Source organism: Oncorhynchus mykiss, chromosome 7, assembly GCF_013265735.2.
Source record: "Oncorhynchus mykiss isolate Arlee chromosome 7, USDA_OmykA_1.1, whole genome shotgun sequence".
Classification (NCBI taxonomy): Eukaryota; Metazoa; Chordata; class Actinopteri; order Salmoniformes; family Salmonidae; genus Oncorhynchus; species Oncorhynchus mykiss.
The window spans coordinates 23,317,543-23,332,655 of record NC_048571.1 but is presented as its reverse complement, the minus strand read 5'-3'; the positions used below and the strand labels follow the sequence as shown (position 1 = coordinate 23,332,655).

The 15,113-nt window shown below is 43.3% G+C and overlaps 1 protein-coding gene and 1 long non-coding RNA gene across 2 annotated transcripts; both read left to right on the top strand.

Annotated features, from left to right (window-relative positions):
• The first annotated feature begins 3,039 nt into the window (after positions 1 to 3,039).
• On the top strand, positions 3,040 to 5,610 carry LOC118965272. Its single transcript, XR_005052555.1, has 3 exons — positions 3,040 to 3,140; positions 4,874 to 4,969; positions 5,185 to 5,610. It is a non-coding gene; the product is annotated as an uncharacterized LOC118965272 (long non-coding RNA).
• A 6,488-nt stretch (positions 5,611 to 12,098) lies between these two features.
• Positions 12,099 to 15,067, top strand: LOC110527539 (transcription factor 15). Its single transcript, XM_021608884.2, has 2 exons — positions 12,099 to 12,847; positions 13,078 to 15,067. The coding sequence occupies exons 1-2, from the start codon at positions 12,347 to 12,349 to the stop codon at positions 13,108 to 13,110; spliced, it is 534 nt and encodes a 177-aa protein (XP_021464559.2). The 5' UTR covers positions 12,099 to 12,346; the 3' UTR covers positions 13,111 to 15,067.
• Positions 15,068 to 15,113: the final 46 nt, after the last annotated feature.

Below are 15,113 nucleotides of genomic sequence, written 5' to 3'. Positions count from 1 at the left end.
TACCATATAGGTGGAGAACATTGTCCAGAACAATGCTACGTCAATAACGTATATGGTATCTGTGTTGCTCACTATCCCATCTATCTGTTCTGCAGTGGTGTGGAACCGCCACTGTCACAACGGAGGAGAGTGTTTGTCTCCTGGCTGGACCGGACCCTCCTGTGAGACAGGTACACTTTCTTTTAGTTTATTAGGATCCCCATTAGCTGTTGCGCATGCAGCAAGCTACCCTTCCTGGTGTGTTCCTCTGTCCTTCTGCTTGCTCTTTAGGGTCTAGGTTGGGCTACTGTAAAGCACTGTGTGACAACTGTCGATGTATGAAGGGCTTTATAAACACATTTGATTGATTGATTGATTGGTCAGTTGATTGGTTGACCGTTCTGATTGTCTGTCCTCCAGCTGTGTGCTCCCCTATGTGTCTGAACGGAGGGACTTGTCTTCGTCTGAACACCTGTGTCTGTCCCCGGGGCTTCTACGGCGCCCAGTAGCGGTAAATTGCACGGTAAATTGCACTCTTCATTTAATTGTTGCACTTAGGAGACACTTTTATCCAACGTGACTTACAGTAAAGTGGCTGCGTACGTTTTTTAGTGTGTGGCCTCCACAACCTTGGCGTTGCTAGCATCACACTCTTACCAGCTGAGCCACACACACACACAACGTTCAGTCTGCCCATGTCCTTGCCCACATGCTGTCCTGACGACAACACAGAGTCATGGGCCTGCTGTGGGAGTTTTGACTTGTGTATTTACTTGTTGAATGAAAGGAAAACTAATCCAATAGATTGACAGAGGTTTAGGTGCATCTCTTTCTCTCCCACCTCTCTTTCTCGCTCGCTCTCTCTCGCTCTCTCTCTCTCTCTCTCCCCACTCTCTCTCTCACCCCCATTGCTCCCCACCTCTCTTTATCACTCTCTTTCTCCATCTCTCCTCTCTCTCTTTCTCCATCTCTCCTCTCTCTCTCTCTCTCTCTCTCTCTCTTTCTATCTCTTGCTGTTTCCCAGCTGTCTGCAGCCCTCCCTGTAAGAACGGGGGCGTAGGCATGAGAAACAGCGTCTGCTCCTGCGCCGAGGGATACACCGGGTGGCGCTGTGAAAAAAGTGAATAAAGCCACGCCACCTCCTCCTCCTCCTCATTCACCTCCTCTTCCTCCACACCCCCCCCCCTCTCTTCGTCCTTTACCCCTCCTCCTCCTCCTCCACGGCCCGCCCCTCCACCTGCTCCTCATTCACCTCCTCTTCCTCCACCCCCCCCCCCTCTCTCTTCATCCTCTACCCCTCCTCCTCATCATCTATTGCCCACCACCATATGTGTGTCAGTCTGACAAAGTGCCCTCAACACAGTGGAGCCAGTTAATTCCAGAGCCGTGTTAATGTACAGCATATTGGCGGGTAAATTGAGCCATATGGATGAGGGAAGCATTTGATGGATGCACCCAGTAAGAGGCGCCCGCCCGAGGGAGCAGGAACCAACATTTCAGAGCTTCATGTGGAGACTGGGTATAGTCAAGTTGATGCTATGGAGTGCTATTGACTAAGAGTAGTGATGCATGCAAGGGGGTTTTACGTGAAGGTTTTAATTTAGCTATCCATTACCAACCTGCTACTAATGGGTTATTAGTGCCGTGATAGCTTCAGCAATGTGCTCATGGTAGAACTGGCTGTCCTCTCCACCGCATTGATTACGCCTATCAGGTGCAGTAAATGCGCGGGTCAGTTGACAATCTCTCTCTGCCGTGTGAGATACTGTGGATCGTTATTCTGGCTAATGTGTAGGAGCTGAGATGGTAAGTTCCAGTCTCTCCCTCTCCATTCCACCCCCCCCCCCCCCCCCTTATGCAGGTGTATGTGAGCCCATGTGCGTGAGCGGTGGGCGGTGCGCGGGCCCAGATGTGTGCGACTGTCCATCTGGATGCAGAGGAAAGCGGCGCGGTAAACGTCCGTGGGCTCCCGCAGGAGTTCCACAGTTTGCACCGCCACCTGTAAACATACAAACATGTGCGTACGGAAACAATTAATCATGGCGTTTGGGATGTGTAGTGGTTCACCGACGGCAGGCGCTCACAAACAAACATTTAATAGCAGCAGGTAGTCACCTAGAATGTTTAACCGCTTGTGAAGCGCTTTATGCAAAAGCCTGTTTATGGACACAATTATAACATGCCAAAAGATATTCTGGTGTCACTCTGTTTATTTCAATGGTTCTTCATAACACATTCATAACGATACATTCAGAACGTTCATAAGCCATACATAACACATTCAGAATGTTCATAAGCCATACATAACACATTCAGAATGTTCATAAGCCATACATAACACATTCAGAATGTTCATAAGCCATACATAACACATTCAGAATGTTCATAAGCCATACATAACACATTCAGAATGTTCATAAGCCATACATAACACATTCAGAATGTTCATAAGCCATACATAACACATTCAGAATGTTCAAAAGCCATACATAACACATTCAGAATGTTCATAAGCCATACATAACACATTCAGAATGTTCATAAGCCATACATAACACATTCATAATGATACATTCAGAACGTTCATAAGCCATACATAACACATTCAGAATGTTCATAAGCCATACATAACACATTCAGAACGATACATTCAGAACGTTCATAAGCCATACATAACACATTCAGAATGTTCATAAGCCATACATAACACATTCAGAATGTTCATAAGCCATACATAACACATTCAGAATGTTCATAAGCCATACATAACACATTCAGAATGTTCATAAGCCATACATAACACATTCAGAACGATACATTCAGAACGTTCACAAGCCATACATAACACATTCAGAATGTTCATAAGCCATACATAACACATTCAGAACGATACATTCAGAACGTTCACAAGCCATACATAACACATTCAGAACGATACATTCAGAACGTTCACAAGCCATACATAACACATTCATAAGCTATTCGTAACTCATTCATAAGCCAGAGTTAACTCATTCATCGGCAGTGGTTTGTGAATTGATTGATGTTGTGTTGTCGCTCCCCAGCCACTTGTCTACAGAAGCGTCTGAATGGAGGAGAGTGTGTTGGCCATAACACTTGCCACTGTCCTACAGGCTGGCAGGGCATGCTATGCCAAGTCCGTAAGTATGCCTATATTCGCAAGCCTACACATACACACACACTCACGCACACACACACACTCACATACACACACACACACTCTTCCTCTCTGAAGAGAGTGGCGTGTTTAGGTTAATTATCTGAAATCGTCTGTTAATTGCATCCCACCACCCTAGTTCTTCTGTGGAGAGTGGAACTCTCTCTGTGACAAATGTTCTGTCTCCTTCCCCTGTTACGTGTGTCTAGCGTAGGCCAGGTCTCTACTCCAATTACATTGTTAGGTGTAGACCAGAGGAGGCTGGTGGGGGGAGCAATAGGAGGACAGGCTCATTGTAATGGCTAGAAGTCAAACCTAAGGTTTCCTTATGTTTGATGTGTTTGATACTGTTCCATTCAATCCATTCCAGCCATCACAATGAGCCCGTCCTCCTATAGCTCCTCCCACCAGCCTCCTCTGGTGTTGACTCCTGAGACCAGCTCTACACAGTCCTGGGCTGGTTTATGATACCAATGAGATACCAATTTAGACAGTGGTTATTCCCCCAGAGTTACCGCTGATAAACATTTGTATTTATTTCTTTATTTTCTTAAGGGGTAGATCAGCTTTAATATTGCAGCTAGATTGTGGCTTCCATCAATGTAATTGTCTACATAATTTCCAATCCCCCATATATTTTTGGGGAATATATATATATATATATTTTATGTATATTTTCCTTTATTATGTTCCCCACCCCTCCCCTAATTGGAGTGAACTAGTGGACAACAACCCTTGGGCTTCTACTTCCAGCTTATACATACTATATACATTTTTATGGACACAGTATATTTTACAATAGTCCTCTTTTATTGACATTTATTGCCAGTTTCATACGTCTCTAAAACGTCCCTCGTCAGCTCACGCTCCCCACCACCATGCTTAACAAGCTCTCCGTTAACAACTTGTATCATCTGGTCATCGCAGCAGCAACAACAACAACAACAACAACAACCACAACAACCACGTTAACAATCCGCTGTGTGTGTTGGTTGCACACACACAAACACTGACAGCTACATCTCGTCAAGAGTATCACTAGTAGTTCCTGCTTGAGCTCGTTCAGCATCCCGGCATTAACCAGCCAATACATGACTTTGAAGAATGACTCGGGAGTCATGAGAGGAACGGAAGCACTTAACTCCCTTTATAGTGAAGTCACCGTACGTAAAGATGAGTCATCACTTCTGTTTATCTGTTTACACTGCCTCAGCCCTGTTTATTTCTTTCTATCAAACCACTAATAGCTGTAAGTAAATCTCCCAAGTATACGGTGTAATAAAATCTATAAAATTCAGTCCACACAGGGGTATTCAAGTGTATAATAAAGTCATTCCTGCCTTAAATTCAAAGGCAGTCCCAGTGTTCACATTTAGTTATGCATGGTAATGAGGTTGGATGGTATGATTATGGCGACTGTGTTGTCGTGGCTCCATTTTGGCCCCTCTCTGGGACTTACCCAGAATCCTCAGGATGGTAATATGAGTAGAGAGAGATTAGTGTCAGCTCTGTCATTATGACGATGCCATTATTAGGATGCTAGGCTGATTTAGGACTTGTTCCTCACCTGCTGCCTCTCTCTCTCTCTCTCTCTCTCTCTCTCTCTCTCTCTCTCTCTCTCTCTCTCTCTCTCTCTCTCTCTCTCTCTTCTCTGCATTGTGATTTTCATTTCAAATTTGTCATTTCTCCATTGTGATTTCTCTGTCATTTCTACAGCACTGTGAACAGAAGTGTCTTTATGGGAGCCGATGTATCCGCCCTAATGTCTGTGCCTGCAGGAAAGGATATTCAGGGGTCCTGTGTTCCCATAAGGTGAGTAGATATATCACCCCAACACTTACTGTGACTGGAATCAAGAGAGGAATTGGGAATATAATTTGAAAGCTGAGCACCAAGCTCACGCCTGAAAGTCAGAAATCTCTTATTGATGGGGGCTTTTCCACTCTTTTGCATTGGCTGGTCCATTTCAAGACTGTATGAATGCACGGTGGAATAAGTGTGGCCAAAATATGTATGGTGTTTTTCAGCTCCCAATTCCACGAGGCTGATGGAGGTCTGTGAACTATGTACTGAAGATGCTGGGCTGAAAAAAGACAATGAAACTCCTAATGGAACCACCACACTGACTATTAGGATTCTCGATGCCCATGGCTTTTGTTTCTTCAAAATACAATTCCAAAGATTATGATCTGTACATAATATATGTATAATATTTGTATAACACTTTTTCTTATAACCAATAATACTCTATTTTATCTATTAAAGTCTGGCTTTAAAAAAAAAACAAGATTTAAACAAAGCACAAAACAGTCCTGTATACTGTGGAACAAACTCACCGAGTTGGCAGTTTTACGATCAAACTAACAACTTGCTTGGAATTGTTATTTATTTGGTTGTCTGATGCTTTTATAATTGTATACTGTTGTACATATGTACAATACATAGTCTCGATCCTCATTCTGCATACAATCATTTCTTAAAATGTGAGAAGAAATGTGGTTTGTGTAATGTCTATATTTTGTTTTATTTTAGCTTTATTTAAACAGGTCACCGTTGAGATCAGGGTCTCTTTCGCAAAGGAGCCCTGCACACACAATCTGCACATGCAATTCATAGACCAAATCAAATGAAAATCAGAGAAACAAACTAAAATACAGCACAACAAACAATCAAGAAAACAGCCACATTCCACAGCAAATAGTTCCCCAATCAATATTTACATTTTCCCTATGCGGCATCAGAGCATCCAATTCCAGTGTATTTTGCAGTTGGTTCCTGTAATGAGGTGCATTAAAACTAAAAGCTGATTTACCTCATTTGGCCCGAGCAATCTCAAGAGTTAACCAACCATGGTTTGGTCTCTCATATATATTTTTCTATACTTTAACAACAAAGTTAGGTAAGTTGAAAGCTTGTGTAGTAGGGCTTTGTGAACAAATAGGGAGTAATGACTTGATCTATGGGACTTTAATGAGGACCAGCCAACCTTTTGATACAGGATGCAGTGATGAGTATTAAAACTGTCGCCAGTGATAAAACAAATGTCCCTATGGTAGACGGCATCCAAAGGAGAGTAGAGTAGTGACTGCTGCATTCTGGGAAACGTTGTCACCATAATCAAGAACTAGCAAGAAGTGTTTTTACAGTTTATTACAGTTGAAGTCGGAAGTTTACACATACCTTAGCCAAATACATTTAAACTCAGTTTTTCACAATTCCTGATATTTATATCCTAGCAAACAATCCCTGTCTTAGGTCAGTTAGGATCGCCACTTTATTTTAAGAATGTGAAATGCCAGAATAATAGTAGAGAGTGATTAATTTCAGCTTTTATTTATTTCATCACATTCCCAGTGGGTCAGAAGTTTACATACACTCAATTAGTATTTGGTAGCATTGCCTTTAAATTGTTAACTTGGGTAAAACTTTTCGGGTAGACTTCCACAAGCTTCCCACAATAACTTGGGTGAATTTCCTCCTGACAGAGCTGGTGGAACTGAGTCAGGTTTGTAGGCCTCCATGCTCGCACACACTTTTTCAGTTCTGCCCACAAATTGTCTATAGGATTGAGGTCAGGGTTTTGTGATGGCCACTCCAATACCTTGACTTTGATGTCCTTAAGCCATTTTTCCACAACTTTGGAAGTATGCTTGGAGTCATTGTCCACTTGGAAGACCCATTTGCGACCAAGCTTTAACTGATGTCTTGAGATGTTGCTTCAACATATCCACATAATTTTCCTTCCCTCATGATGCCATCTATTTTGTGAAGTGCACCAGTCCTTCTTGCAGCAAAGCACCCTCACAATATGATGCTGCCACCCCTGTGCTTCACGGTTGGGATGGTGTTCTTCGGCTTGCAATTCTCCCCCCTTTTCCTCCAAATATAACGATGGTCATTATGGCCTAACAGTTCAATTTTTGTTTCATCAGACCATGGGACAATTCTCCAAAATGTACAGCCTTTGTGCAGTTGCAAACCGTAGTCTGGCTTTTTATGGCGGGTTTGGAGCAGTGGCTTCTTCCTTGCTGAGAGGCCTTTCAGGTTATGTCGACATAGGACTCGTTTTACTGTGGATATAGATACTTTTGTACCTATTTCCTCCAGCATCTTCACAAGGTCCTTTGCTGTTGTTCTGGGGTTGATTTGCACTTTTCACACCAAAGTACGTTCATCTCTAGGAGACAGAACGTGTCTCCTTCCTGAGCGGTATGACGGCTGCGTGGTCCTATGGTGTTTATACTTCTGTACTATTGTTTGTCCAGATGAACATGGTACCTTCAGGCATTTGGACATTTCTCCCAAGGATGAACCAGACTTGTGGAGGTCTGCAATTTTTTTCTGAGGTCTTGGCTGATTTCGTTTGATTTTCCCATGATGTCAAGCAAAGAGGCACTGAGTTTGAAGATAGGCCTTGAAATACATCCACAGGTACAACTCCAATTGACTCAAATGATGTCAATTAGCTTATCAGAAGTTTCTAAAGCCATGACATAATTTTCTGGAATTGTCCAAGCTTTTTAAATGCACAGTCAACTTAGTGTATGTAAACTTCTGACCCACTGGAATTGTGATACAGTGAATTATAAGTGAAATAATCACTCTGTAAACAATTGTTGGAAAAATTACTTGTCATGCACAAAGTAGATGTCCTAACCGACTTGCCAAAACTATAGTTTGTTAACAAGAAATTTGTGGAGTGGTTGAAAAACAAGTTTTAATGACTCCAACCCAAGTGTATGTAAACTTCCGACTTCAACTGTATTTATAAAAAAGGAGCCGTAGCTTTTTAACTAGCTCATCCGTATGTTTTTTTTAAGCATTAAGCATTGTCAACCCGTCCAATGAATAAACATGTAGTCCAGCTGAACCATTCTTGTGAGAACTAGAGAACAACATATACAGTATTTAGTCCTTCCTGCAATAAATCCAAGTTTTAAGCCAACCAAGGCTTTCTGTAAGGTAACAAGGTCAGATTGCTGCTCTAACACATAAAAGTGTGATGGATCCGCACTCAAAAATATGTCCCATAAAGCTTACTTTTATACATGAAGCTTTATGCAACATATTTTTTGAGTGCGGACCCATCACACCTTTTGTTTGTCTGAATTCACAGGTTTTATACACCAGCCGCGCTTCTGGAAGGTCCCCTTTTGCTTTGTGCAGCTCTAACAAAGCCTGGTCAACAGTTGGGGCAATGACGTACATGACAGTGTTGTTTGCATGCAGATGAATAATACAAGTTTTAACAGATATACCATTCTCATTTACATAAATGGTAAAGAGAACAGGTCCCAGTACTGACCCCTGTGGTACACCTTTTGTCATATGCATGAACAATTTACGATCGAATCTGTGCATACCAAACCATTCATAAATGAGGCCCCTGGTAATGATGCAGTGAGGAAGTTAGGGGGACAGGGGTTAGAGGGATGCCTCACCTAGCCCAGGGGCCACAGACATTCACTATGTAAGTCACTGGAGGTGGAGGATGAGGAGGAAATGGGGATTAAGCAGATAAAACCACCACCAAACCGCATCAACTCTGAGCCAATTACGACAGGCTCCAGCAGCCTTTTGTCGTTGGTTTTCAAATCTCATTAAAATGAGTCTTAGTTGCCCTGTTTGAGCTCAGTAGGATTAGTCTTTTTGCAAGTCAGTTGATGTTTGCGTATCTTTGTTCTAATCCCCCGTACTCTGCATACGGGCAACTAATTCTAGTTGAACCCAAGCAAGCAGCCTCTGCTTTTGAAATAGTGTTCCGAATAATTCTGTGGCAACCTCACTAACTCCTGGATGATGAATATCACGGGAAGGCCTGAGATCCACCCTCAGCGATAGTCTCTCGCGGTTAAAACTTTGAGAAGCGGAACAAACTTTGTGATGGGAAATGACTGTTGTATTCTCTGCTGTTTATCCCTCACAAGATGCTGAAAGATATGAGTTTATGGAAATGTGTTTCTTTTGGAATAACAGAATTGCTTGCATTAGATAAAAACACTGTTAATTTTGTCAAAGACATGACCATGTATCTTCCTCTCCAACAAAATTTAGTCACAACTTCCCTTTCTGTGTCTGTCTGACTGTGTCTGTCAGACTGTCTCTGTCTGACTATTTCTGTCAGACTGTCTCTATCTGATTGTGTCTGACTCTCTCTGTCTGACTGTCTCTGTCAGACTGTCTCTGTCTGACTATTTCTGTCAGACTGTCTCTGTCTGATTGTGTCTGACTGTCTCTGTCAGATCCTCAACAGTTCTACAGCTGCGCCACTGAGAGCATCTTGACTGGCTGCATCACCACTTGGAATGGCAACTGCAAGGCACCCGACTGTAAAGGCGCTACAGAGGGTGGTGATTCCGGCCCAGTACATCACTCCCTGCCATCCAGGACCTCTACACCAGGTGGTGTCAGAGGAAGGCCCCCAAAAAATTGTCAAAGACTCCAGCCACTCCAGCCATAGAGTGTTCTCTCTGCAACTGCACGGCAAGCAATATCAGTGCACCAAGTCTGGAACCAACAGCACCGTGAACAGCTTCTTCCCCCAAGCCATAAGACTGCTAAATAGCTAATCAAATCGCTACCTGGACTATCTGCATTGACCCTTTTTCGCACTAACTCTGTTGCACTGACTCTATGCACACAAACTGGACTACCCACACACTCACACATACTTACCCTGAAACCCCAACACACACACACACACACATGCATACTGACGCCACACTCACTCACACACAAACACACACACTTTCACACTAAACACATACGCTGCTGCTACTGTCTGTTATCTATCCTGTTGCCTAGTCACTTTACCCCTACCTATATATACATAGCTACCTCAATCACCTCTTACCCCAGCACATCGACTCGGTACTGGTTCTGCCCGTAAATAGCAATGTTATTTTTACTCGTTATTGTTATTCGTTATTCGCTGTGTATTTATTCCTTGTGTCACTACTTCTACTTTTTATGTTTAACTCTGCGTTGTTGGAAAATGATCCGTCAATTAGAATTTCACTGTTAACCTGCACCTGTTGTTTACGACACGTGACAAAGGTATTTTATTTTATTCTCGCTCTGTCTCTGTCTCTCTCTCTTTTCACCCTGTCCTCTGTTAGTCCCCAGTCTCACTGTCTGATCTCTCTAAACCCTTCATATTTACCAATAAAGTGTGCCTGTACCCCGTCTATGGGTGGTAATCAAAGTGATTTGGGAGGTGCAAAGTTTCTTCGTGTTGCATAATGGTCCAGACGCAAAGGGGAGAAGCAGCTGCTGCTAATGACCCGACTAACAGAAATAAAAAGCTAAACTACACCTAACTACACCTCTCTTTTAGCACAGACAGACAAGCACGTAGGCCTGCACCTTGCTCCTTGAATCTCTCAGCCCCCTCTCCTCTCCTCTCCTCTCCCTCTCTTTCTCCTCTCTCTCTCCCACCTCTTGTCGTTCTCTCCCCTATCCCCCGTCTCTCTCAGGAGCAGTTTGCCTCTGAGCTCTCCCTCTGTCAACAGTGTTAGTGACAGAGCTGCTGCGTCAAACATGTCACGCACTTGTCACGAGTAAGTCAACCAATGTGCTGTCACACACACACACACACAAAGCCCACACACGGCTGACACAGCACCATTCCTGTGCATGTATGCCCGTGCCCACCTACACAAATAAAGGCTGTCAAAAGTACTTCTGTCAAAATGGCTCATAGTAGTTCCACACCAGTGCGATATTGCCATCTAGTGATGACATGCAGTCTATTGCTATATAACCCATAGTATAGACTTGAAATACCAAAACAAGAACGCACATACAAATCACCTCCCCTCATTTTTTTACATTTTAATTTCCACAATTTATGCTTGCATTGATTAGCATCAGTTGGCCCTTTGAAATCATTCAAACCTATTGACATGAAATTGCTGTGATTAGAATTCTCTTTTCACACAACTTACCTTGCTCCCGGGAACACAAACTGTTGTTGGTATCACGACATAGAATCTTGGTATGATGATCTTAAAGTTTACTGAAGTAACACTATATAAGTGACTTGTGCATTGACAGATATTTATATCAAGGCTAAAGATGGCACAGGTTATGGGGCGACTGCCATGGGGTGGAGGAACAGCTGGAGGGTGACTGATACACCTGGACTATTCACTCACGGTCCTGGTCGGAGGGCGCTGAAGCTGGTGTCATGACTCTAAGACCAAGGAGTAATTCCTTCACTGGGGTTTGAACTGAGTTTGAATTTGAGTTCTGAGAGTTGTTGACATGCTGTAACGAAGTAGCACTTCCCCCGAAATGCTTCCCCAAATCATACTGACAGGATTTCTAGGAACACACATTCTAATGCGAAACTTTGCAACGTGTTCTAAATATCAGTGTCATTTGACTGACACAGTGGTCTAATGTAAACCGGATGAATGTTTTCACTATGTCCAGATTTGCATTGTCATCATTTCGTGACCTTTGCACCTTTGCGTGCAATAGAAGCTTGTGCGAATGTGTGTATGTTGTTGAGGCGTCCGGTAGTTAGACTCAGCGGGAGAAGATGAAAGACTTCCAGGAAACAGGAGATGAGAAAATGAAGGTTTGTGATGAAGGAGGGAGTAGAGAGTCACAGCATGACCATGTCTTTACCTGGGCTGAGAGTGGGAGAAGGTTAATGTAGTGCATCGACACTGTCACACCCTGACCACTCAATGCGTGCAGATCTGAAGGGGCTGGATAGGTATAAGCAGTGTAATGGTCAAGCTTCCACCTTACAGATCTGCAAACATGGAAGGGTTAGGGGTCAAGGGGCAGGGGTTAGGAGCAAAGTGGGAGTGTGCTGGCTCTCTGTGGAGGGGGGGGGGGTTATATATATACACCTCTAGCACCCAAAGAACCACGACAGGTGGCCTCTACTCTCTAGCCTCCACCTGTCTTTCCTTTTCCAGAGGCCGCATGCATGGTGACTGGGCTCAGAACGGATCCGTTATTCAAGAAATGGCATGCTGCTCTGCCAAGGGAATGGCGTGAGCCCAGTTAGCGCAGGATCCCCCACCCCCAGTCACCGGATCACACGGCGGCAGCTGGTCCCAGGTGCTGTTTTCACTCTGCTTTTATAAAGTGGTTGGCAGCAGTCGGCTGCACCATGAAACAGACACAGTTGCAGCTCAGTCCCCCCGCCTTAGACACCCAGCCAGGTCCACCATGAAGTCCACAGGGAGCGAACAGAGTGCCACGCCGGACGGTTTCCCCTCCGACCTGGACGAGCTGGATAGTGGAAGCGAGGAGAGCTCCGACAACAAGTCGACGGGCGGCGGCTGTAGCCCCCAGGGAGGGTGCCGGGAGGTAGCCAGGCAGAGGGAGAGGGGGTGCGGCAGGCGTCTGCCGGGCGTTAGCAAACAGAGACAGGCAGCCAACGCGCGGGAACGGGACAGAACCCACAGCGTGAACACGGCCTTCACCGCGCTGCGCACCCTCATCCCCACAGAACCGGCCGACAGGAAACTGTCCAAGATCGAGACGCTGCGCCTGGCGTCCAGCTACATCTCCCACCTTGCCAACGTGCTGCTGCTGGGGGACGAGTGTTTGGACGGACAGCCCTGTCTCAGGTACCACAGCATCCTGCAGAGCAGCACCAACATCAACAGCAGCAGCCCCCCGCTCAGGCCCATATGCACTTTCTGTCTCAGTAACCAGAGGAAAACGGTGAGTCCTCAAAATAAATCAGTATATATTGGTTGACAGGCTGTGGGCTATCATGGAAGGCTGCATGTAATCTCCACAAAATAGGATGGATGAATGGGATTTGGCTACATTTAGATAACGGGCCAGTACTTTATTTAACATTGGAGGAATTCCATAACAGTCATCACAATCAATAGTATTTCAACGGTTTTATGTCAATGTAAACTACTACAATTTCTCTACCCTCACAGCTCAGAGATGGAGAAAAGCACACAGCCATCTGACATGGTCACGCACTACTGTCAAGACCAGGATGCATACCAAGTCACACGGATGTTTACATGTACCTACGAGTGAGAAAAAAAAACAATATAACTTTGTACATATTTTTGCTAAATCTTAGGACAACCCCCCCCCCCCCCACTGAAATGCACTTTCCGTTCTCACATGTGCGTCTTATCCACTGTGTTTTGGTCAAATTGTAACTCGAGCACAATGTGTAAGGTTCCACCTGACAGTGGGCTATTTCGGTATCAGAAATAGTAAGCCCTAGTGTCTCGCTCCTAAAATCACAGTCTCGCCTCCCCCATGCAGCCAGTCACATGGTTGTAACCCAAGCCTAGGCCGTGCAGCGGTTGCTGTCAGTAGAGTAGTGGACTGGTAGGCTTGTCTCCTGACTGACTCATCTTTTGCCAACTGAGTATAGGGTGCCTTGCTCCAGATTTTTATAAATTCAAACTCAATTCAATAGCCCCAAATATACTTTGGTAGCTGTAAAATTGTATTTCATTTTAACCAGGATAGTCCACTTAGTAAATGAGTATAAGCCACTGCTTTCATGGGAGTCTTGAAATCTAAATGGGGGAGGCAAAACAAATATAAAATGTGCTTGAATCCAAATATTAAAGTGTTATATATAGCCCCCCCACTAGTACAGCAGAAGCAACCCCACTTGGTGTTTACAAACTTTACCACAACATCAAATCATATTCCATGTCAAATGTAACATGGTGTGGAACAGAAGAAAATATAACATACATATATGTAATCACTGCTTTTGGGAGCTCAATGTTACACCGTATGTTGAGAAATGTTTACTTGCATGTATTGCACAAGCCTTTTCACAATTCACAAACACACAATAGTTCTGCATGTGTGTCTGTGCAGTATTGGTTGCACCTTTGAAGGCCCAATGCAGCTGTTTTTATATCAGCATCAAATCATTTCTACTTAACAAAGTACCTTACTGTAATAGATTTCCATTAAATTGGGAAAAACGTTGCTTTTTAGCACAAAACTTTCTCAAGCTAGAATTTTGCTAGGACTGTCTGAGAGTGGTCTGAGTTGGAAGTTTGGAACCCTTATTACAGGTCATGGTGTATTAACTGCATGGTGATGTCACAATGGAAAGTCAAAACTCCCACCCATGCAAACCTGCTGATCAGAAGGTCCTGTGTAGATTGTATTTTCAACCAGCAACTACCAGGAAATAACACAGATCAAATGTGTTCATACTTTTAGTGTTAGTTTCATCAGCACAATATAATTTAAAAGACCGGAACAGAATTGACTGCACTGGACCTGCAAAACCTTTAAGCTTAACACAATATTTTGATTTTATGCATTGATTTGGGTATATATTAAATTACTTCAAAATCATGCAAGATAAAAATAATATTTTTATGAATTATCCAAAACAAATAACTTGTTGCACACGGATTGCAATACACTTTTACCTCAATGAAGATCTGAATGTATTAACCTAATAGAATTATAGGCCTACCTCCAAGTCTATTGTAATGTGTAGCATTGTTGTAAACATACTTGAATTTCTCATAACTTATGGAAGACAATTGTCCTCTGCACATAAACAATGAGAAGCTGTTTAAGAAAAAAAAATAATGTATTTTTGTACAATTAGCTAAAAATATATATTATTTGACTTGTAAACACAATCATTAAACTACTTTCAAAATAATTTTGGACTGATGACTTGAATGTGCATGTAAAAAGACCTTTAGGCCAAGTTTACACAGGCATTCCAATTCTGATTTTTTCCACTAACTTGTCCAATCAGATCAGCTCTTTGGTCAATAATTGGGCAAAATATCAGAATTGTGCTGCCTGTGTTAACACAGCCTTAATATATATATATATATATATTTTAATCACTCAAGAATATTTACTGTGGATTGTGTAGTAAACTCATCAGGTTTACCCAGTAATAACATTAAGCTGTGTCTGAATTTGGGACCTCAGGTGGAGATGTGTAAGTACAGCAGGCAGC